At 31.1% G+C, this 26,376-nt stretch overlaps 1 protein-coding gene across 2 annotated transcripts; it reads right to left on the bottom strand.

The window, feature by feature from the left end:
• Positions 1–1,593: 1,593 nt before the first annotated feature.
• LOC113512394 (progestin and adipoQ receptor family member 3) lies at positions 1,594–25,738 on the bottom strand. 2 transcript variants are annotated; one of them, XM_026896273.3, is made up of 8 exons: positions 25,655–25,738; positions 25,367–25,457; positions 23,525–23,745; positions 18,140–18,296; positions 11,294–11,446; positions 4,634–4,822; positions 3,097–3,165; positions 1,594–2,337 (listed from the first exon to the last, which is right to left on the bottom strand). In XM_026896273.3, the coding sequence occupies exons 2-8, from the start codon at positions 25,436–25,438 to the stop codon at positions 2,173–2,175; spliced, it is 1,026 nt and encodes a 341-aa protein (XP_026752074.1). In that variant the 5' UTR covers positions 25,439–25,457; positions 25,655–25,738; the 3' UTR covers positions 1,594–2,172. The 2 variants fall into 2 exon arrangements, with proteins under 2 accessions (XP_026752074.1, XP_052756048.1); XM_052900088.1 differs by having other exon boundaries at positions 25,367–25,704.
• Positions 25,739–26,376: the final 638 nt, after the last annotated feature.

Consider the following 26,376-nt stretch of genomic DNA (forward strand, 5'->3'; position numbering starts at 1 on the left):
AACGATTATGTAATATATATTCAATTGTAGTATCTATTAATAGATGGCGTTATATTTTAACAGAATTGCTAGTTCAAAGTTCTTATAAAATGCACCATTTCTCTTTTGTAAGTTAACCTAATGTTTTAATTTAATAGTTTTGTTAAATTACAGTTGTATGAAACGTTATAAACTATATTTATAATAATTTAATTTATATCTATTAGAAATATAATTCATATTTGTCCTACGTATAAAGATTTGTGATATCAAACTTTAATTTTAAAGTTTAGAAAAATGGCACCACGGAATTGACTCCATTCATTCTATATTTTGAACATTAAAGATTAAAAACCAATATACAATTTGTAATTATATTTTCTAAATCGAAATGGATTTAAAACAATATCATCAGTGATAGTTTGACACTTATACCGATATTAACCTGCAACATGGTAAACAAATTTGTGTCACAAATTTCTTTAAAATTAATTCAGTCATTTAACAGTAATTGAATCGAACATCTTTACCCACTCACCTTTGTAATACTAATAGGATAATTGTCCTTTCCAAATAAAACAAATTTTTAATTTAAAATTTTATTGCTTAATAACTACATAGTACAAAAAACCAAAACCAACGAATAATTAAATCCAATGTTATATGTCTTTTTATAAATAAATAAACAATATCAATCACAGATGACAATAGTTAACTTTATAAAAGTATAATAATTTATATATTCGAAAATCGATAACAAGAAAATTCCAAAAAGGTATAAATAATATTGAGCAATCGTATTGGTGGCTGACAATTTAAAAGCCAGTAATATTTACTTAAGTAAGTAGCAATTATAAAAGGCCTTAAAAGAAATCGATAATTAGATATTTAGCAATACTCCTGTCATAGACGTTCAAAATGCGTATACCTTACATCTAAAAAAATATACATTTATCATGCAACACTGTTGAATTTTAAACTAAATGTATTGTATTAAAAAATCAAATTGGAAATGTTGCTATTTGTAAATAATTATTTTGATAAGTAGTGTAATAAACAATCGTAAAGTCGCCTCAGAATATTTAAACACGTTAAAATAATATTTAATAACGAAAAGGTCGCGCAATTATGTAAGGACAAAATGGAATGTGTTCATTTTAAAATACATACATGGTTTTGATCAAAATGAATGTGAAAACATGTATTATTCGGTTGGGAAAGAATCTAAGACTTCATTACTGAGATGTCTGTACCTTTTTATCCGTCTGTGCCTTATTAAAATAATAAAGTACAATGAAAATCTACCATAAATAATTACGAAAAATATATTGTTACTTTTTAAAAATAATTATGTATTGAACACCAAGGAATGTCAGTAATGAACATGTTTAAATGTTGATTTGTTAACAACACAGTCATGTTACAAAAAAGGTAAAAAATCTATCATAAATGCAATCTGAATATTATACATATAGAATTCTGACAATTTCTTGTGGCTTCTTCCGCGCAAACACGTTATAATCGATAATGGTAAGAATTTATTTTTCTGAGCTAAAATTTAAATTAAAATATACCAAAAGGTCTACAACATATATATATAATTAAAATATAAAAATCTTTCAATATCATAATATCAATAGTTTTACTAGAAAATAAAAATCACTTCTGTATTTTTTTTTTAAATTACGTATATAACGACTCAGATATACAGTATATTGGAGTCGTATGTAAAGCTAAAGGCCTTCGTACACCAATTCTTTCATCTGAGGTTCTCGTTAAGTAGCACCAAAGCAAATTTTATTTGTTTTGGAAGTTTGTTTTTTTCATCAACATCCTCACATTGTATAGACAACATAGATTAATAAAGTAAGATTAACATTATGTTATATATCACACATAAAACACGAGTATGTGTGTGACAAAATAACAAAAAAAAAAATACGATTTCGGCGATTCACGAGCGTCATATTTAGTTTATAGTGTCATGTTACCTTAAGCTCTCTGACACCACGTTTTATTTGCTTACTAGTTACATATATACGCCTGATAGACATTACCCTATTTTCTTTGGCAGTCGGGTAAAAAGACAAAGTTTAAGTAGATAACTTCAGTTTGTGCATCATACAATTAATAGGACAAAAGATCGCCTATATTTTGTTCTAGGGTGGCTCGTGGAAGCTACATATAAATAAATTAAAATATCCTCATGGTACTTGCGCAGCCGTGGTTCATCCTGTACTGTACGTATAACATCGCTGTATTGTGCCAGTAATAGAGAGCTCCCAGTACTAGAATGTGCCACCATTGGTGAGAGTGACCGATGTAGTCCACTTTGCCGGGGAACCAAATTTCTGGTATCTGAAATGGAATGGACATTCTTATTAAAACTTCAAAAGTTAATTTTTTAAACTTCGAGTAGTAACTGGCTAAATGGCTTTTAAAAAAGGATTTACACGAGTCGTAATATGATTGTACGTGTCGTAATAGAGCAGGGTTAATGATTTACACGCTAAATTACGTAAATGTAAAGTAAAATTTCATGAAAGATTAATGAACACTGCGTAATTTATTTATGTTTGTCTAATGTCTAAATTATAATTAATTAAAATTAAATTATACTAATGAATTGTTTATATAATGATTAATTTTGCATAATGGATATATATGTATATACATTTTTTATTGAGTATTTAAAAAAGTTAGCTATAGAACATACTAATAATTTTAAATCAGATTTTTTTTTATACCAGAGGGAGACTTTATACAAAAGTCGATTGCTTGGGTACCTCTGTCCCATTCGTGTTTCTACCGTGAAGCAGTTATTTGCATGGCTGTGTTTCGGTTTGAAGGGTGGGATATGGCGTGAATTTACTGGGTAATGAGGAATAACACCTGAGTCCTCAGGAATGGCAACGCATGGGGGGTATCATGGGCGAAACAGTATACTCTGTTATGTCCATGATACTGCTCATGTCCGAGTTACCACTTTCCATTGAATGAAATGAATCTATTTATATGTATTAAGATTCATGACAAATGAATATGTTCTTATAAACGAATGTTTTCTTTAAGCAATTTAAAAGCATTATTATTATTAAATCATATAAACATAAGTACCTTAAAAGCGTAAATTATGAATGCAGTTCCACTGATAAGGTACATCCCAACGATTCTAGGGACGAGTATCTGAAAAAATGAAAAATTAAAATTAGTATACTATACATAAAAAATATATATATAATATAGTATACATAAAAAAACAAAGGGTAGGTGGCGCACTATTATATAAATATTATCACATATATAGACATACATACGGCTAGTATGTGGTGAATAGTGTGTTAAATTATGCAATTTATTACTCATGTGTTTTATTAATTTATATATATGTATGTCTATATATATGATAATATTTATATAATAGTGCGCCACCTACCCTTTGTTTTTTTCTCAATGTCCTGTACCCAAAGATTGTCTGGAAGAGATTGCTTAGCGATAAGGCCGCCTTTTGTATCACTTCTCATTAATATTTACTGTATTTGTTATTTTTCTTTTTACTTGGTTATCCGCGGCATTGCCCGCGTGAATTACGATACTCTTGTACCGTCGTGACCCTTGAAGCACAAAGCGACAATCACTTTTGAACGACCCCAACAGGAATTTCAAAAATTCTGAGATTTTAAGTTGGGATACGATCTTCGACTCCTGAACCGCAGTCAAGCATTGTTGACTGAATACTCACCGTATGAATTATGATAATAAGTTTTGAAACTTTGATATTCTGAGACTTTCACCTTTTGAGATATTTTGCAAGTTACATTTTTAGAGACTGATATTATGAGATGTCATCGAGATAATCCTCATGTGTTGACATTTCTTTTTGAAATTGGAATGGCAAACAAACTATAGGCGAGTAATATATAGCAATATCTATATATTTTAGTAACTACATCATAGAGTTCATCAAATTCTTCAGGATCGGCAACACGCGCGTTATACCTCTGGTATTGCAGGTGTTCATAGGCTACGGTAACCACTTACCATCAGGTGGGCCGTATGCTTGTTTGCCACCTCACCATATTCCAATAACAAATATGTTAAAAGTCTCGTTATCCAAAAAATAATATTGGATATTTAACATATTCGAAAATAGATATCAGACCGATATTGATAATGATAATTTGTCCGCCATCAATGTTCAGAGGAACCCAACATATAGATATCGGATCAGCATCCATATTACTCATGCCTAAAACAAACTAACGGCCCACCTGATGGAAAGTAGTAGGCAACGGTCGGCTATAGACATGAACAGCGGGACGAAAATCACAGAGATGTTATTACTGAGGAAACTAAAGTATTTACTGTAGATTCACTGAATATTCTGCCCTTTAAACCGAACCTTCCTTTACAGTCATACAAATACAGCTGATATGTCCTGAGACTGAAGAAATTTCTTTATTACAGCACGAGATGTGACCACACCATCTTGACCGAACACAGAGAATACATGATCCATGAATAGGACCAACCGAAAAGAGAATGTTCCAGTCTCAACGGTTACCCGCACTATGCCATCTCACTAAGTGCTTTTTACGCTATATTTAAAGGCTCCGGAGGTATTTCGAAGTTACTTCTTTATTATACAACTGACCTGTACTAAAGGGTTGTCGAAACCACCGTTAATGTATGTCCAGTGTAAGGTAGGCAGCATGCCGTATGCCGCCCATCCGATGAACACACACATCTTCACCAGATAGGAGACGTTCAACCTAGGTATTTGCAGTGTCATCGCCACCACGAATATCACGGTCACTGTTATCATGTAGAAGACTTTAAGCTCCTGTAAATGTGAAACATAATATATGTACTCTAAGTTGATTTTTAAAGTATCAAAATTGATTTACAACCCCATCTGCACTACAGGAGTGGGCTGACAGGGTTCTAGTAAGAGATGACAGGATGACGTTTTTTTTATGGGTGCAAATGTAATAGTAACCCCTCTATGCTATCGATATATGCTGGCGAAGTACTAACGAGAGATGATGGAAGCAGGTCAGTTAGCCCATCCGGTTTCCAGGGAGAACCATGTGGAGATCAACGTCGTAGTGTACCCTCCAAACAATAGCAATATATTGCTACCATTTGGCCGCCAATCCCCATTACCATCCCTTCCCCACCAATAAGGCCATTAAGCCATCGTGATTAATTTACGACATGATCATGATGGATTCCAGGGAGACCGCATGGAAGTCGACCTGGTACGGTGGGATGGCAACATTAGTTTTCGATGCCAATCACATGAAAATGAAAGAACGGATTTTAACGAAACACTGGGATATGCTTTGTCCGAATCAATAGCGCGATTTAGATATAACAACACGAAAATCAAATATGTTAATACATAAATCGATGATGTTTACGAAAAAGTCCTCTAGATGGCGTTAGATGTTAAATAATCACATTATACTTTTATGAAAGTCACGCTAGTCCGCCATCATAACGTAAAACTTTCGTTTTTGCTAACTTCTATCATACCACTAAGATACACTTAATTATAGCAACTTTCTATGTGTTTACAAAACACATTCGCGACTCGCTGTGTGTCGTAATTGCTTACGCTCGCTAAATTTAAGTACACGACGCTCACGCCGCATATTAAACTAGATATGTTCAGAGCTCATTGTCAGCCTCAATCGATCGTCTTTGGCCTATAATTCGTATGATTACTAAACTAGAGCCAATGTCAATACCTATTGTAAAATTGTTTCAAGGTCTTGTAATATCAACTTTGTAAACAACAACAAAAGTGACTGAAAGCTTTCGACTATCACCGTTATTGTAAAAGAATAAGAATCAATTAATAATTTACTAGTAAATCTAACAGTCCTATTTTTGGCTTCCGGAGTTTAGACTCAATGGATGCGCAAATGGATGTAAGAAGGATAATTGACGAGGACGCCAGTTCCTGCTAGGTCGACGGTCCCGCTGGAAACCATTGTGGTTAATTCCTAGTGAATCCAGCACTATAGATCAACTGGTCGCATACAGTGCTGTTTCAGAGGAGTTTTCTCTCACAAACACTCAGATTGTGGAATAACCAGAGGGAGACTTTGTACAAAAGTCAATTGCTTGGGTACCTCTGTCCCATTCGTGTTTTTACGGGAAGCAGTTGTTTTTGCATGGCTGTGTTTCGGTTTGAAGGGTGGGATATGGCGTGAATTTACAGGGTACACAGGAATAATATCTGAGTCCTCAGGAATGGCAACGCATGGGGGGTATCATGGGCGAAACAGTATACTCTGTTATGTCCATGGTACTGCTCAGGTCTAAAGGCGACGGTTACCACTTTCCATCAGGTGGGCCGTCAGCTTGTTTGCCATTGTAAGTTGTATAAAAAAAATACGCTTGCCAGGGTTTTCCCTATAGACTGCGGTATGAGGTTTTTCAAAAAGGGCATATTAAGGTTTCTTCAGGGTCAGCAACGCGCACGTAATACCGTTTACCATGTTACTGTTACCATCAGACGGGCTGTATTCTTGTTTGCCACTTTTGTATTATAAAAAAAGCAGTGGATAATTATTAGTTTTAATTATCTCATTTCAAATTTAAATTTTAGCATAAATTTAGCTTACAAGTTTTCTAAATTGGCCCGAGCAAGTCGAACCAGAACCTCATGAAAGCAAAACGAAACACTCGCCATTGCGCCACGGATATCGTCAAATATATACATCCTAATAACAATATAAACTGTGATTCCATATAACGCCCGCCATATGACGGAAGATCTACTTTGCTCACATGCCCTTTGTGGTATTCAGAGAACCTTTCAAGGCTCTCACTATGTAATATTATTGTAAGTGCGACTCGTGGGCGTCAGGTCAATAAACTTTTAAGCGACACAAGTTATTCTTTCGTAGACAAATCGGTAGACAAATATTTATAACGGTACGCTTATTTTTCTTATGAATGTTTTTATTATGTATGTATTAAGAAATTAGTCTTTGAAGTGGTGGCTTAAATATCACATTATAAAATTGTGGTAGAGGTTTAATTATAAATGTAATATTCCAAAGATAATGGTTGCGGAGCCCTAACCACTTTCTGATGACTTTCGACATGAACATAAATTATTGAAATCTTAAATGTTTTTTTTATTTATATTTTAGCAAATTTACATTAAATCGATTTAACAGCGATTTTATCGTGACATTACCTACACAGAAAATGAAATTTTTTTCAACCGACATCAAAAATAGTTCCCAATTCGGTTGTTTCTCTTATGTTTGTTACTTCATAACTCCATTTAGTTGTAAATCGATTTGAGAAACTTTTATCTGAAAGAATATATTTACAGATTGGTCTCATATAGAAACTTTATCAAAATCGACTCAGTAGTTAAGTTTTTAAATCAAAATAACAGATTTTTCTATAATTGAAGTCGGTTTTTTTGTGGATCATCACATCACAATTTTAATTATAAATCCCAACATTATTAGTCGTTATTCTTCTCGAATCATAGAAAATGTATTAAGACAAAAAAAAAACTATTTTACGAGCAAAAATCGATCATATTAGTATAGTTACAAAAATAATTATTTAAATCCACTACCTACTTCCTTTGTAAGAAATATAAGGAAGTATTTTATTCACCATCAAATTTCACTTTTGACTGCGTGGAATAAGATGGCTTGTCTAGCGGTCGTTAGAAACGCGGTGAAAGTAAGTAATCATAGCAAAAAAAACGCCACTGCATTCAGTTGGAAATTAAAATCTAGCTTCAATTTTAGGTTATAATACTAATATAATAAAGGAATCTAATTATTAAAAATCATTGATATCTATAATTATCTTACTTTTTTCTTTACAACACATGGGGTAAACGAGCATACGGCTCACCTGATGGTAAGTGACTACCGCTGCCCATGATCACAAACAACACCAACGGCATTGCAGGTGTGCTGGCGGCCTTTTAAAATGGAATATGCTCTTTTCTTGAAGGTTATGATGTCGTATCGATTCGGAAATACTGTCTCCAGACGGTTGCCTCAATAAGTATTTCGTTGAAATCTCTTGAAACTGTCTATAGCCTGTACGTTGATCCATATTTATTTTATAATAATATAAAGATTTCATCGCAATCAGTCCGGCTGTTTTCGTTAACACGTTAATTTTAAAAGCAATTGCTTGAGTATATACTCAAATGCTATGTCTCTAAAAATATTTAATGTACAGTTTTGACTCTGTTGTGAGTCGATTATAATAACTAAACTAATATTATAAAGGGGAAAGATCTGATCTTTTTGTATTATTATTATCTATTTGTTATGTACCATATTATTTTACTTATTTTAACCTAAATTTTACCCAAAATAATATTTTAGGACCTTAAGTGTTACTGTTTATCGTAAAGTAAAGGATTTACCTATTTAGGGAGTAGGGTTTCGTCAATATTTAAAGACGACTGCATCATTTAGTTTAAAATTATTTATTATTATTATTTATTTTAAAAATTTATTCACGTATAAAAAGCTACAATGTAATGTAAGCTACAAAACAGCCTCGACATAAAGGGCTGTCTGTGACTCCTATTGTGTATAAATATTTGTTTAATGGGCAATGGTCCGTTATTGTCCCTAATATTGTTTTAAGGTTTTTCCTGTCTAGATATAATAGTCGTTTTGATAGAAAACTACATTATCAGCGATATTTTTTTATTAATGTACTAATAATGAGTTGTATTTTATCGAAAAAGAATAGAGATCTTCTTTGTATCTACCCAAGCAAAGCCGGGACGGGTAGCTAATATATAAATATAAGGATTTCGCAACGGTATATGGAGCCATTAACCCGCTAGCTCCACACACTACTCCCAAATATGTCACGGATGTTCAAGGCAAATCTCAAGGCAATTGACGGAGTTATTTAGGCCAGTAGAAGCTAACAGAACCAATGAAAACAGTTATTGTCCTTTGGTAAATATAATAAAGAATTGTTTTATGTAAATATTAAAAACATATGATGAGATTGAATATTTTCAAAAAATCTAAGAAAGTGTATGCGTAAATTTTTATCTTCGATCGTAGAAAAAATAATACGTATTTATTTTTTATTTCATTACATAATGTAGTTGGTAGATTTTAAAACAACTCTAATTATGGACTCTGTCGAGCACAGCAAGTAGGAGAGAGGAGGACAACCTTTTTTTCTATAGAAATGAATAATGAGTTAAAATATTATTCAATTACTGCAATTGTTTCACGATAGGTACTTATTTTTAGTATTATTATTATTATTATTTAAAAATGTAGCGTTGCCTATAGTTATTTAATTCTTAGACAATTTAAGACATAAATGACATAATATAAACTTATTGCAATATAACCAATCTATTACTATTAATTTTTAATCTTTATTATATATATATATATATATATATATATATATATATATATATATATATATATATATATATATATATATATATATTTTTGATGAAGTGACACAGCGTTTACATGCTAGCAAAATAAATTTCTTTTTAAGATGCCACAGACCCTTTACTAACAATCCTTCATCCCTTGAGTGATTTTTCTAGAACTAGTCCTCATATCCACCGCGGAAACAGAAAATAACTAAGTATGTGTGTTTTGAGATAGTTACTACCGCATAGACTTGATCATTGATCATAAAACTATTTACTTACAGAGTAAAGAACTACGTTGAGGTTTTATTTATGTTACTTTTAAAAATAGAATTTATTTATTTTCTTATACTGACAATTACAATTTTGTTATTAGAGAACGTCATTTTTAAATTTCACTGTTATTGTTACTAGAAAAAATATATCTTTATTCAGTATTATCTATTTTGTTGTTATATACAACGAACCCTTCACAAAGTATATGGTTTCATCAAAAACAACATAAAAAATGACAATTCAAATAAATAGAAATAAATTTTAAATAATACGAGACCTGTCTGAATTATTATTTGAATTATATTTGAATAATTTATTTGGCGTTCCATTGTTTCTCCCTACCCCAATGTGAGACAAGTGTGACAGGCATGTATGTAGAAAACTTATTATTCTAGTATACTTCTAATTGCATAAACATACAGTATTTTTAAATAGTTATTTTTTGTTATTCTGAAGAATTGAATAATAGAATTGTATTCATACAATTTCAGATCAATTTGATTTATAAGAACAATAAAATTATATTTTAATATCAATACAAATTTTAATATAAATATAATAATTATTATGCACAGTCTTATTTGTAAAAAAAACAGTGCATAAAAAACATGCAATGTGTCTAGGGTCTTACAACAGATCACTGTACCTCATATAAAAAAAAATGTAAGTACTCGTATTAGTGAGAGTTAAGCGGTCAATCTTTAACTGTCACTTTCTCCGTCTATTGTGAATGAAAGTACAAAATGTATAAGAAACCATTTATGTTGATTAATTTGGTGTAAAGTGCCATTTCTAAATAAACTTTTAGGTCTGCGAAGATGAGGTCAGTTAGGACTTATGGTATATAGCACAGACACTTGTTACTACATAATAGAAGTAATGCTATTTTTCTAGCCCCATACGTTACTCGACGCAGTTTTGAGAGAAGCGTTTTAACAATCAAAAAATTACTGTCGCTTTTATGTTCAGCTCTTAAAAGATAAAATAGGTACCTCTAACAATTTTATTCATATAAATTCACGTGTAAAAACTTATTTACTTATGGGTCTAACAGTCACATTGCTAGCAATATTTGGATACGGGTGACGGAATGCCTGTACAAGAGGGTACATGGTAGGCGCAGTTTAGACGCAATATTTGAGGAGCATTAGAAAGGTACTACGACCGGATACTGCAACAAAAAAGAGTATGTGGTCGGCCCCCGAACTGGCGACCTGTGCTGTCTGTCTCCAATTCGAGGGACAACCGATCAACGGCCGTAAAAGATGACGTAGAGCGTCCATGAAAACACACCAATCATGTAATTGCATTACACTGTGTAAAAATGATTGAAAACGGCTTATAGAGAGCGGCAGCAATATAGGGTCAGATTGACCTTCATGTGGTCCCCTTGGAAACTCGTGGTTAATTTATGATAAATTAATCACTGTTGGTGAATTTATTATTACATAATATCCCTCACTGGTACCACGCCAGCGTATACTGATAGCGTAGTCGCGTGTTTCATTACTTTCATCTAGTAAAACCCTATTTCAATGCTAGAAATGCTATTAAGTTAATCTTATTTTTTGTTTTGCATTCCTTCTTTTTTTGAGACTTAGTATAAACACAACTTACGTAATTACACCAAAACGCGTAGTACACTCCGGACGTGTATATGGCCAGTAACGACAGCGCTATTCCAAATAAGTCATACATCAGGAAAGTGTTGTAATCAGTCTCTGAACGGCAAGAGAACGTGTGGTACAGCGCCGAGAGGGCCATACATATCTGAAACAATTGAAAAACTTTTTATTTAATTATTCATAACATATAATTTATGGGAGACAGGCGTGACAGATGTGTATGTATATATCTATATAGTTTATTAACGAGAAAGGTCACATTTTTTGTGTATGTAACACAATAACTTTGCCAATTCTAAACCCACTTTTTTTTATACTACTTAGAATGGCAAACAAGCTGACGGCCCACCTGATGGAAAATGGTAACCGCCTATAGACATAAACAGTACCATGGACATAACAGAGTATACTGTTTCGTCCATGATACCCCCCGTGCGTTGCCATTCCTAAGGACTCAGGTGTTATTCCTCTGTAATCAGTAAATTCACGCCATATCCCACCCTTCAAACCGAAACACAGCCATGTAAACACAACTGCTTCACGGTTGAAATACGATGGGACAGAGGTACCCAAGCAATTGACTTTTGTACAAAGTCTCCCACTTTGAAGATTCTTTTTAACATCGAAAGGATCACGTGGGTACCATAATAATAAAGTATATAGTATAAATATACTGATAAAATAAGACAAGCCTCCGCCCGTTTTATTTTAAAATATCGTATTTTCGATTACATTTCCTCAATTCTAGTTCTAATTAGTAGTTCTAGTTATTTCTAGTAGTAATTAAAAGAAGCCTATAAACCTCTCCATCCCATATAGTACGCATATATCAAATTTCTTAGTAATTGTTTTTTTTTTCTATTTAATGAATAATAATGGAATGGTAACCCAGCCTGCGCTAACGGTATACGCTGGCGGAGCACCAGTGAATGATGATACGTGGGAATGAAAAGGCAAGTCAATTAGCCCATCGTGACGAACACACTTGGCATTCAGCACGATGGTTTCCAGTGAGACCATGGGGAGGTCGACTTCTTAGGGTATATTGTTAGCAATGGGACTGGTAATCCGCATTATTAACAATCCCTTCGTCTATAGTAATTAATCCGTTAAGGCACTAACAGGTAACAAACAAACAAATTTCCTTTCACATTTATAACATTAGTAAGTAAGTATGGGATTTTTTTATTGGATGAAAATGGAATGATAACCCCGCCTGCACTAACGGGATACGCTGGCGGGGCATCAGTGAAGAGTGATCGATGAGAATGGAAACAGGCCAGTTAGCCCATCATGATGAATTCATCAGGAATTAATCATAATAGTTTCCAGGGGGAACCGCGAGGAGGTCGACCTGGTTGGGCATATTGCTTGTAAGTATGGATTAGGTACAATGTAACTATCTTATTGATAAAGGTATATTATCAAAAAGGTGTAACATTTATTTTGGGTGAAGGTGGGACGTGGGCATCGCTATTTTACATAAGTAATAAAAACTTTTTTCACGGTTAAATAATCTCGATAAGAAGCTGTTAATTATTAAAAATAAGTAGGGTAAGATACCCACAGGTTCACACAAATATAGATAAGATACGTTTATATAAACAACAGAGCTAATGGGTTGTAATAATGGTGATTAAATGATAATACGCATAATATAATGGCGGAACGTCGCATTTACTATTCATATTAACTACGTAACAAATAACGCAAACGTCATACGTATCATAAATAATAATTCCGTGACGATGGTGTTGTAAGTGTAACGCAATGCGTCACTATTTTTCATCTCCATTCGTCTATAGAGATATAAAATACTAACCGTTTCGAACAGCTTTGTCTGTATGTTAAGTTAGGATTTACAAAAAACCTACCCATTTAAAAAAAAATTATTCAAATCTGTTTAGCCATTTAAGTATTATTTCGCTAACAAACATCGAAACATTAGAAACTCCCATATTCATAATATTAGTAGGAAAATATTACAGATTTATCAAAAGAAAGTATTAAAATAAAAAAAATCTTAAACAAAAAAGATATAAATAAATAAGTATAGTAAATAAAAAGTAAGGTAAAAAAAATAAAAACAAGTATAAAAGTCCGCCGCACTGTTCATATAGTCATATACCGGATAAAATAGAAATAATAAATCAGCATTCTCTTAACGTAGTTAGTCATTAAACAAAATTTTACACGAAATTTCAGATGGTGTTAAAATTGAGACTTGTGATTTTTGTTGATTATTTTGTAATTAAAGTAAATTTAAGCCAAAATTTCTAAATTGACAAAATGATTTTATTTATTTTTTACGAATATAATAATAATTTTCATAATTTTTGCCTTTAATATATGAACGCAAACAAAAATATTCATTACTTTTAGCTTTATAAAAATTCCGACACCATATATCTAAGTTCAATATCTCCACCAAAAAAATTATTTTTTATGTTAAAAGTAAAATAAATTTTACAAGCTCTTCATTTTAAAATCATATAGAATATTAGTACAGTACTTTCCTATACGTCAAAAGGCTGCTAGCATTGCTAAAATGTGTTAAATTTTACACAAACAAATGCAACCGCACTCGTGCGGAGCCAAGGCGGGCTTGTTATATATAAATTAAATATTCTTAGTTTTACATACAGCTCCCTACATACAAGCGATGCACCGTTTCCTTCATGTGAGCCGTTAGTTTGTTTGCCATTCCAAATCCATCAGACAGGCCGTATGCTTATTTGCCACAATAGTATAATAAAAACTGCATAAAAAAAAATTACAAAAAGCAGATTCCACATCACGTGCATTCAATCCAGCATCTTATAACTGTATCGTCATTTTATATCTTAACTAAAAAAAAAATGTTTTTAATAACTCGTGTGTAGTTCATTAAAAGAAAGCGCTGATGGCACGACCATCAATGTTGTAAACCTTCAATTGTCGTGAACTTCCTACTATAAATATAAAGCCTAAAATTGTATGGTAATATTACTGCAAATTGTCAATTTTGTTACGTGATACACTCACTGATTACCTATGGCCAGTTTTTGAAAGTGACTGCGTAATTTTAAGTGATCATATTTTTGTAAGCTATTGTATTCTTGGTTATAATATATTGCACGATCGTAACCTTTTTTTTTTACAAAAAATATATACTTAAAACTACAATAGAAACCATATGATTTATGACGTAGGTGATGTAGTTGTGTTTATTTGTTTATTATTATTTTTTAAAAGCCTCATTTTGTTAACATTGCCCTAAAAATAAATAAATTTTTTATTAGCACTGAGGCACTTGGTTTAAAATCAGAAATCGAAAAAGGAGCAAGTCCAGTCAGAACAAGTTCCCTGCAGTTTCGATGTCGACTTTCTGTGATCACTTTTTTATACCACTGAGATGGCAGACAATCATACAGCTCACCGTTATATATAATGATAAGTGGTTTTCGTATCTTACGAACACTTGCAATACCAGGGCGATTACGCGCGTTGTCGACCCTGAAAGAACCTTTTAATACCATTTTTGAAGAACCCCATGCTGAAGTCTCTCTGAAAAGCTTCGACAGTAAGCTCATTTCATAACCTAAACGTTTGTAAGAGGAAACTTCTAAAAAAAACTACGCTATACGCGACCATCTAGGCTCTAAGATATGGAGACGAACTGCCTATCGATGGTAGAAAGATCATAGAAATTTAATGATATTTTTTCAAATGTTTGTAAATATTTTATGTCATGCACAATAATTAATGTATATTCTCTTTTTATGTAATTAGGTCAGACTCAGAGGAGAATAACACAGTTATTCTATAGTCTACAAAACCATTGTTTAAACATTTTGATAAATGTCAAATCAAAACAATAATTCTGTATATAAAATATCAGCGTTGAACAATTTACACAGAAAATATAAATAATTAATTAATTGAAAACAGCATTTTGTATTAAAATCCTTATTAATATTATAAATGTGAAAGTGAGTTTATTTATTTGTTTGTTACCTCTAAGCGTCTTAACGGCCTAACCAATTATTATTAAATTTGATATATACATAATATAAGGAATATTACAAATATATATAAGATACTTTTTACGCCAATCAGTGAACATATCCCGCGGACGAAGTTGCAGATAAAAACTCTACTAATATTCTTCTCTACTTTATAGACCAGTGATTCTCAACCTTTTTTTTTTTGTTACATATTTATTTCAAAAGCACACATATGTGCAAAATTTGGCGGCACACAAAAGTGCCGCGACACACTGGTTGAGAATCACTGTTATAGACCATTGTATAAAACCATAAATTAATAAATAGTTTATACTATTACATAAACATTTTGATATGTGTCAAAGCAATAATTATGTCAAGATAACAATTATCAGAGTTGAAGAACACATAATGAGATGATAAATAATTAATTAATTGAAAACAACATTTTGAATTAATATTATTATTATTAGCAATAGGCCCGTTAGTCATCCTTACTATCAAACCCTTCTCTTGTATTATTCGGTTGTGCATACTGTTACGGATTCACTATTATTACGCGTAAAGATATATCTCCGTATTATAATATATTTTTTCTAATTTGATTTATCCACGGCATAGACATCGTATATTACTCCAACAAGTAATTAACATTGCTAACATTTTGCTAAACGATATTTATTTTATTCGTACAAAACGAATTTACTACAAGAAACAGGTTTGTGTAATTATAAACACATTGACGTTAATCAGCTGATATTACAACAAAACGACTTTTTATATCACTAATTAAAATTTCATTTATAAAAGTTAATACCGGAGACACTGTTTTGTTCTCCCGGCCACTTACCAGGACATTTTTTTTCTTATCGGGATAGAAATTATCACCCAAACCGATGCAAACGATACATATTTAGGAAATTTTATTAAATCGGTTAACAGGTTTCGGTGATTTAGCTGATGAAACATCGTAAAGGAATTTTAGTAGCTGCTCCGCTTGACAGACGGATTGACAACAACAATTGATTGTTTTTTGATGTTTTAGGAAGAAAGCTGCTGCGCATCTCTTGATCTTTAAGTTCCCTTAGTCGCCTTTTACGGCACCCACAGGAAAAGAACATTCTATGCTGCGAATATGGCACGGCAGTTTACAATTTAGCACGCTTTAAATATAGTGTAGTGGGGGGAAGGGATTGTTTAATAATTTAGCACGCAATATTAAAATTAGCATAATGATGGGAAACTGTTTTCATTCTCATCAAATAAAAGCGCAGGCGGGGTTACCATACCATTTTACTCATATATGGGTTGGAAACACACTTAAATAAACGAGGGATACAATATTTGGGTACTTTTATTTTAAATATACATTTTTCATAAATAGAACAAAAAATGTGTACCAAAGAACTGTAGTTTTTAAGTCTTTTTCTAATAGTCGAAATGACATTAATTTTAATTAATATAATATCGGACACCACACACCTGAGTATCAATAATAATATAATGACTATACAATTTGCAATACTTGATTTCAAGATTGTTTAAAATACTTTCACTGAGAGAAAAGCAGGTCGCACATCTCAAAGCGCCACGGATGCTATGGCATGGCCTTTCTAGATGGGGCCGCGATGCGTATATTTAGTTTATTTTCGATATTTACCTACTTTTTCTTAGCATCACAACATGTCAAATGATAAATAAAACGTTGCGAATTTTAGAATTCTAATAAATTATGACATAAACTAAGTGTAGCTATTAATTCTCGCATATAGCTAAGTATGAAATGAATAAAGAAGTGAAAGCGGCGTGTAAAATATTAAGTGATTTTTAAACTAACTTATCTAATATATTGTATAGTAAAATGTTATGCAAATTTTAAAGGTACACATCTTTGAATAATGGTACTTGGAGGGTTCGTGATCTTTACGACCTATAAATTAAAATATTTAAAAAATCATTTATTGTAAAACAATTGAGTTTAAACATTAACCTCTTTATTCATTAATAATCAAATCTTGTACAAACCTTTTTTAAATATTACACTATATTGTAACTTTTTTTTTTTATATTAGGAATTTAGCATCAAAGAAGAGACAAAACAGTTTAATAGCTAAATGGATTTATGAGAGGTTTTGACGTTTTTAACAAAAACGGGGTAAGCGTTCAATGTTTATCTGAACATTGGCAACATTTTAAGCAGAACATTTTTCCAAAGAAACATGAGTCGAAAGACGTTAATACTTTCCCATACTACTCGTAACATGGCGCATCAAGTTTTTAAATCCCATACTGGGAAGGTGCTAAATTTTTTATCATTTTTTGAATGCAAATTGCATTTTCAGAAAAAATCTGTTCAAATGATGTCACACTCCCTTAATAGAACGCTAATTATATCCATTTCATTCTATACAACAATAAAGTAAGATCCCAGGGCCCTAAGACTACTTACTTTCTGATGCACAAAATATATACGATAGTGTTACTACGTATTAGTATACGAATATATACTAAACGTATACTAAACGAATATAAACATTATATATATTTGCTAGCTTGCGCTGTCGGCCAATTCTCAGGTATCAGGTGCTACAAGTACATAAAAATATTACATTGTGTGTTTTTACGGGATAGTAATGGAATGGTAATCCCGAATGCGCTAACGATGAATACACCTGAAATTTAGACCTAACAGAGTATATTACTAGAAATGGGACGGACAGTCTGCATCCCTAACAATTACTGTACGTCCTAATATTACTTTATTGGGCATATTTTGTGCATCAAAAAATAAGTAAAGTCTGGGGGCCCTGGGATCTTGGATAATAAGTAATAGAACAACAAAATATACTCACCATAAAGCAAGAAAATAATACAGCTGCCACGACTTTGTCCGCCATCGTCGCGTGGATATTTATAAGTAGGAGATCATTGATCGTCAGACTCATTATTAGGAAGAATCCGAAGACATGTGTCCAAATGTTCATTGTTTCATTTGTCCACCAGAATACACTGCAACAAAAAATATATGGTTGGAGTATCTTAATCTTAATATATATATATATATATATATATATATATATATATATATATATATATATATATATATATATATATATATATATATATATATATATATATATATATATTTATAGATAATAAAATTCTAACTTGGCGAGGTCTGTACATGAGAGAAATTTAAAAAACAATTATACGAGGGTTCTTAATAAGAGCAATAGTAGTCAAAACAACCATTTTTAGAAATTTTGCCTGTCTCTCTGTCTTTTTTTTTTTTTTATACAACTTAGAATGGCAAACAAGCTGACGGCCCACCTGATGGAAAGTGGTAACCGTCACCTATAGACATGAGCAGCACCATGGACATAACAGAGTATACTGTTTTGCCCATGATACCCCCCATGCGTTGCCATTCCTGAGGACTCAAGTATTATTCCTCTGTACCCAGTAAATTCACGCTATATCCCACCCTTCAAACCGAAACACAGCCATGCAAACACAACTGCTTCACGGTTGAAACACGAATGGGACAGAGATACCCAAGCAATCGACTTTTGTACAGTCTCCCTCTGTCTATACATTTATTTCAGCATTACGCATCAAATCGTTTTTAAGTCAGTTGAAAATAGAATAAAAAAATTTGCATACTGTTTCGGTTTGAAAGGTGTGTAATAAAAATATGGTAGTCTAAGACACATTCAGAAATATAAGATCATAGTCATCAAGAATGGCTATAAGGAAATAATTTTTAACATCAGTCCACAATTGAAAGAGAAATCCGTGGGCATACATGACAAAATATACGGTGAAAAATATAAACTCCTCCTTTTTCGAAGTCGGGTAAAAAGGGTACCTACTATGTGCGTTGAAGTATTCTGTGATGTTCATGTGCATAGACGACGATTATAACTTTCTATTACATGGGTCGTCAGTTAGTGTCATTCTAAATTACATAAAAGAAAATACTGAACAATCTATGCCGACATTTATTAATTTTTTTCTTTATTACACGATGAAAGTTTTAAATATTTCTTATATTCTTTTCAATTATTTACAAAACATATTTTTAACTAGCTTTTCGCCCGCTACTTCGTTTAAAAGTAGAAAAACCGTTTAAATGTACTACTTTTGGATGACAGATGGCACAGCAAGACAAAACTTATAGCGGATTTTAAGCTAGATCTTCAGGTATACAACTATGAACACAACATTCAATTTGATGCACTAATTCTTACGTGATGTTTTAGTTTATGATTTTCATAAAAAGTAAACACCTAAATAAAATTTGATCTTTGATCATAGGAAGCGTCTTTGAATTAGAGCGTACATTATAATCCGCTAAGTAGTTATTTACAGATATGATATGATAATGATCATTTATCTACTTATTAGAACGTGGTTACGTTCGAACAATGGTGTGATAAACAAGTTAGAAAAGATTAATTAAAACAATTTTTTTAATTAAAATATGTATATATTAATTAATTGGACTTCTATAATTTGAAAGTACATTTACAAACCTATTTTAACTACGTAAATATTATATGTTTCAGGTTGTTTCTGTTTTTATATATTATATTACGTGTAAATTAACCCTCTTCTACATAAAAACTAAAACTTTTTACAAACTGTTTTAACTATTACACTATTTTATTACTGTCTTTCAATTTAGGAATTTAATGTAAAAGAAAGAGACAAAACAGTTCAATAGTTAAAATAGGTTACTGAGAGATTTAAAGTTTTATGAATAAAGGAGTAAGAACTTAGATGAAAATAAAAAGACTAAACACCTCAATAACTAAATAAGGTTTCTTTACTACTTTTTTTTATTGTATATACTATTACTAACAATCCCTCTCCCCCAACATACCCTATCAGGTTGAGCTCCACGCGGTTTCCCCTGGAAACCATCATGATTAATTCTAGTTGAATCCATCACAATGGGCTAACTGACCGGCCTTTTCATCCTCACCTATCATCTCTCACTGGTGCTCCGCCAGCGTATACCCATAGCGTAGACTATAGAGTTACTATTGCAATACTAAGACAGGATGCATTTCTAGCAATGGGCTGTAAAGACACTTCCTTATTGTTAAAAATTTCGTAATTGTATAATATACTTTAATTGTAAAAACAGGCAAATTCAACAAATACGCACATAAATCAATCAGGTCAATATATTTTTACAAACGTGGAAAAACTTTCATCAAAGATATACAATTTTTTAACACAATATTTATTATAAACATACACATCCACGGATATTTTTTATATAATTAATTATATAATAATTACTACATTTACTAATAAATTTATTTTAAACCGTCATCAAAAAGGAGGATCTCAATTCGTTGTTTTTTTTTTTTTTTATAATTGTTGCTTCATAACTTCGTCAGATGTAAACCGATTTGGAAAATTCTTTTTTTTTTCTCTGAAAAACAAATTAGTTCCATAGAAATTTTATCAAAATTAGTTAAATAGTTTTTAAATCAAAATAAATGGTTTTGTCACATTTGAAGTCGGTTTTTTTTTTTTATATGGAACTGAAAATAATCATATTATATTTGACTCTAGTTAAATCTAAATCTGCGACTTTATTTGGGTCACAAAAATGAAAAGTTGCCTAATTCTAAAAAAATACCAAATTCTACGTTAAGCCGCTAAGAGATAACAAATAAGCAAACTCACTTTCACATTATATTTATTATAAATATATTTGTCGATGACCTACTATTGTTGAATTTAGAATTGTTATACACTCTCCGTTAAACATTTATAAATTGCCTTAATTAAAATATCCATATCACTAATATATGCCTACTCAATAGGACAATGAATGTCAAAGGCCATTATCACCAATATCAATGGCAAATAAAACTTTTATATTTTACCACAACATGGCACTGTAAAATACGATTTTATTGATATGATATGTAATAACAAAGCAAAATGTATCTTTAACCCTTTTGTCTCTCCCTTTTTTTAGTCTTATTATTTTTCTGTTACGCCTTGAACAGACACAATTTTAATTATTCCTATCCATCCTAAAGTTACCTGAAAGAGATTGCTATTTAAAATTCGCTCATTGCTGCCTATGTATCTTGCTTTTATGTAATTAATTTTTGTGTATATATTGTTAAACTTTATCATCCCTTCAAGGAATGATACAATCTGTATCATTAATAAAAAGTTTTCATTCGTTCGTTCATTAAACATGTATGCAATTGTAGGGAAACGGTTTTAAATTTCCGTGCGTGCACGATTTCCACGACATTGACTTGTCATGGAAATCCACGAACCTGAAGAAAATGAATTAAAACTTCTCCAAACAATATATTTTTTCTCTACTATTATAATGTTTCGGTAATAATATGATATTCTCCCTTCTGTTATGGTACCGGTACCAGAGACCATAATAATCTGATTTCGCTATTATTTACCTTATTACTAAAATAATTTATATAATACAAACTATCATATAATTTAGAAAGCATAACATTGTAAAACATCTAGATCACACACACTGATTGGTATGTATGTCTTAGAATAAAAAAACATGAGAATATGCATTTTTACATATTAAAACTATTTATAAATTCAATCTAATCTGCAAAATTAATTTCTAAAATGACAACTAATTTCATAAATAATATATAGAATACTAGCTTTTACCCGCGATTTCTTTCACGTTACCTGGTGGTCTACCATGAAATGAAATTCCAAATTTTCGGGCTCAATTTCGTGTTTTTGTACCGAAATCGACCGAGTAAATGGAGCTTACCATTTCATTCATCATAAATCCTATCCTAATAGTCCAGAGGAACGACATTTTAACATTTTTAATCATTTTAAACGGCGTGTATTATGTAATTTTAACATCAAATTTCTGTTTCGCTCGTCCCCGAAATTTCGGAAAATATTTCATGGTAGATCCTCAGTATATGTTTAATGATCGGTGTAAAAAGTAACCTATAACCTTCTCTATCCAACATAGTATGTACCTATATACCATGTAATTTCATAGTTAAGCCATTAAGGTACTACAGAATAACAGACACACTTTCACATTCATAACATTAGTAAGGATTATATATTCTGGTGTGGGGTACAAACGGAATCATTAGCATTCTTTAAAAATTTCTCTAATTCTTAGAGAACGATACAATTTGTGCAAAGAAAACAAACACTGGGTGTGTTTCACACAAAATTATACCATTAAATAATAGATATAACATTTATCTATTGCTCTTTTGTACTTATTTTTATAATACCTTATATATTCTATCCTATTTTTTTAAGGTGTTCACTATGATCTAGAAAGCCTAATAGGGGTATGTAAAGCCATAAGTTTGAGAAACCCTATATAGCATGGATTGATTATTACTTGTATATATGACTGACAAGTTTGATTTAACCCTGTATATTACTTGTATCATGTATACACCATATATTACTTGTATCATACAATTTCTCATATATTGCCATGACTGAGCACCAGGGGAATAAATTATTTCAATGAATTAAAATAATACCCAAGTCTTTCCATATATAAATGAAGGTTTTTTTAATAGATGAGGATGAGTTAAGACATTTGTCTTTGGTAATAGTGTACAATGAGTATTAGTAGAGATTGTAATAATTAAAATGAAGTAAGGTCAATTATCCCTTTCTATCCCATGGGTGTTGTAAAAGACGACTAACGAAACTTAATGAAGGATGGACAGCAAAGTCCCTCTTAAAACATCACCAAAGTCTAAATGCAGTTGCCAACCTGCCTGCCAAACACCAACCAAACCAAGTAGTTATCAACTGTTGGTAAAACCTCCTTTATGGGGAGGCCTATATTCAGCAGTAGACAGTTAACGATATGATGATAATAATGATGTTAATTGGCTCATTGTGATAAATTCACTAAGATTTAAAAAATGGTTTCTAAGAGACTGTGTGAAGGCCGACCAGGCAAGATTATACATTAAAATAATCCTTTCCCTCTAAATAATAAATGAGAGTTGGACAATAGATTAGTTGATTACCATTCAATGAACAACAAATTAACATGTTACAAGATACCCTATCCCTAACATACATTTATTTCATAATTATCAAGTTTTGTGCCTTGTGGAAGGACATAATGCTATATTTTTAGATTAACTATTATGATGTTGTAATTCAGAAAAAAAAAAGCAAGTAAATTCTAGTTAATAATTAAAAAGTATTAATACCTCTCCCAACATAATCTTGTTGGTAACATCTTCCGATATCCATCTCTTATGTATGGATTGTGCTGCAAGTATGCTGGGGCTTCTTCATACTTCAATAGCTGCCTATAATTGATATACTCCAAATCTTCTTTGGTCAAGTTATTGTTGTCTTCCAATTTCTTGCCACGTTTGAGGAGGGTACTGCCAGAGCTATAGTTCTCTGTGCTGCATTCATCTTCTACCTTAAACAATATTAAAGTATTAAAAGCTTTGCAATATAATTAATGGAAGCTTCTTAAAAAAATATGACAACCCTAATCAGCATACAAAAACAATAATAAGTAATTTAATGCAATGGGACACTCACAGTCACAGTTAATAATTCCTGCCTACATAAATATAAAAAGATTATCAAATGTAGTTCAGTATTGCAGGAGAGCAATTCTTATCTTAAAAAGTAGATTAACTTGGTTAGAGTATGTATATTAACTCTTAGATTTTCCAATTATTATATATATTATTCTTTATCATTCCAAATAAATTTATAAAACATTATGTTTAATTTTAACTAGATATTATTAAGTTTTATCTTTAACTGTACAGTTTTTATCCTCAAACACTATATAGTTTTCTTTCAACTTCTCAAATATTAACTGTAAATTATGTAAAATGAAAATTTTACAATACAATGTATATGTAATGGAGTTATGTGAGATGGCAATTGATTTTTGAGATTGATCATTAGACTTGCACTTTCTTGCAAAGTAACATGGAAAAGTACACAGTTTTCTTACACTTGTAACACATGAATCACAGTTGAATGTACATAGTTGTACAGTTTTTTTAATGGGTGAAAATAGAATGGTCACTTCGCCTGCATTATCAGTATATTCAGACGGGACACCAGTGAGAGATTATAGGTAAAAATGAAAGCCCATTGTGACAAATTCCACACGAAATAACCATGATGGTTTCCAGAGGAAACAGTGTAAAGGTCGACCTGATATATACTATACTATATACTAATATACTATATACTATAATATACCCTATATTGCTAGTAATAGGACTAGTAAAGCTCATAAGTAACAATCCTTTTCTCCCTAGTTGTAAAGTTGTAAGTAGTAATATGTACAACCATACATTGTACAGTGAGTTCATAGCTGTACATAAGTCTGTTGAATTACTTCTGTCTGTTTAATCTTGACATGTCTATTTACAGAAACAATAATGCATAACACAAACAAATAGCTGAAATAAAAGGGCATTGTTTATTTTTATATTTATTATATATTATTAATTCCTAATAAATTCATATCAATGGACCAACTGATCTGACTTCATCCTATAAAATCAATGAACAAGATAATGACTGACAATGATGAATTATTAGGTAATTAATGTACCCAATTATTGTCTGAACAAAATTCCTTATTATCATGCATTTAAAACATATAATTAATATATAGCCAAATATTAATAAACTTACTTTTTCAAAAATGCTGATATGTACAATAAAAGGTAAATAAATTAAATACATGTCCAGTGTAATGATCCTACAATTTTAGTTTATGCAAAAACTAGACTGATTTTCAGAAAAAAAAATGTGCAATAATATTGTTAAATTAAGTGCTTCATAATTTTTAACTGGTTTGTAAAATCGGAGTGATTAGAACAATACGCACTACATCAAAATACTACTCTTATACTATTGCAGCAATTTTATTTTTATTAAGATACCGATAACTAATTAAAATAATTGGTGAATTATTTTTATTTAACCCAAGAGACCTGGGCTTAACTAAAATTATAGTACACGTCGTGCTGGGTCAGCATAACTTGATCAAAGTACATATTACTTACTTTTTCTATTGGCATAAATTGTAAGGTTTCCGCTTGGCATTCAATAACTTTTTTAGTCATAGTCAAAGTCATAATTTCTCTTCTCAATATCCTGTACGATTAAAAATATACTCTTGACAAAAAGTAATTTACACTTTGTAACTTTACACTTATAACTTCATACTAAGAATTCCGATAAAACTAAATCACATCTGAATAAATACGAATTCCAAATTTAAAAACAGCACAAAACTTTTTAAATAAAAATATTAACTATCCTAAATTTAAGTAGTCAGATAAATAAAATACCTGTAACACAAAACAAGAGAGAAACAGTTTTGAAAGAAAATGAAATAAAACAAACAAGTTCCGTTGCCAAACAAACGTCAAAATTTTCGTAGTGGGGGAAAAGGTTAGCGTCACATTAAATAAAAAAAATTCTACGTATTCTATGTAACTTCTTTATATTCATTTGTAAATTTTGCACAATAAATAGTCGTTGAACTCTTGAATGACTAAATTATAGTGTATCTTAACAATTTTCGCATACCAATATTTTGGTGAAACGTGGCTCGAACATGTGACACAGTTGATTTAATGTAACCATGTTTAATGCAAATAATCTAAATTTGAATATTTATTTAATTTATTATGTTAATACTTAAAGGTACATTATCTCTCTAGTTCCATTAATATAGGTGTAGTCACAACTTTTAAATGTCGTAGAAATTGCTCTGTGGTGAGGGGTAAATTCAACATATCCAACCAACCATTAATGAATAGCAACCAAATTATTACACATATCTATATCGCATATAATTGTATTAAACACAACACAACGAAAAATCTTTTGAACATTTACAAATATTATTTTAATAAATTACATACACTCATAAAACGGGGTGAATAGCATATTTTTAGAGCTTTAACATAAAGTATGAAATCTGATAGAGAATGATTCTGTCTTATGATTTCTGAATTAACATGAAGTATAAAATATATTCATTATATATCATATATTTATATATCAT

Source organism: Galleria mellonella, unplaced genomic scaffold, assembly GCF_026898425.1.
Source record: "Galleria mellonella isolate WM207_F2 unplaced genomic scaffold, CSIRO_AGI_GalMel_v1 utg64, whole genome shotgun sequence".
NCBI classification, from domain to species: Eukaryota; Metazoa; Arthropoda; class Insecta; order Lepidoptera; family Pyralidae; genus Galleria; species Galleria mellonella.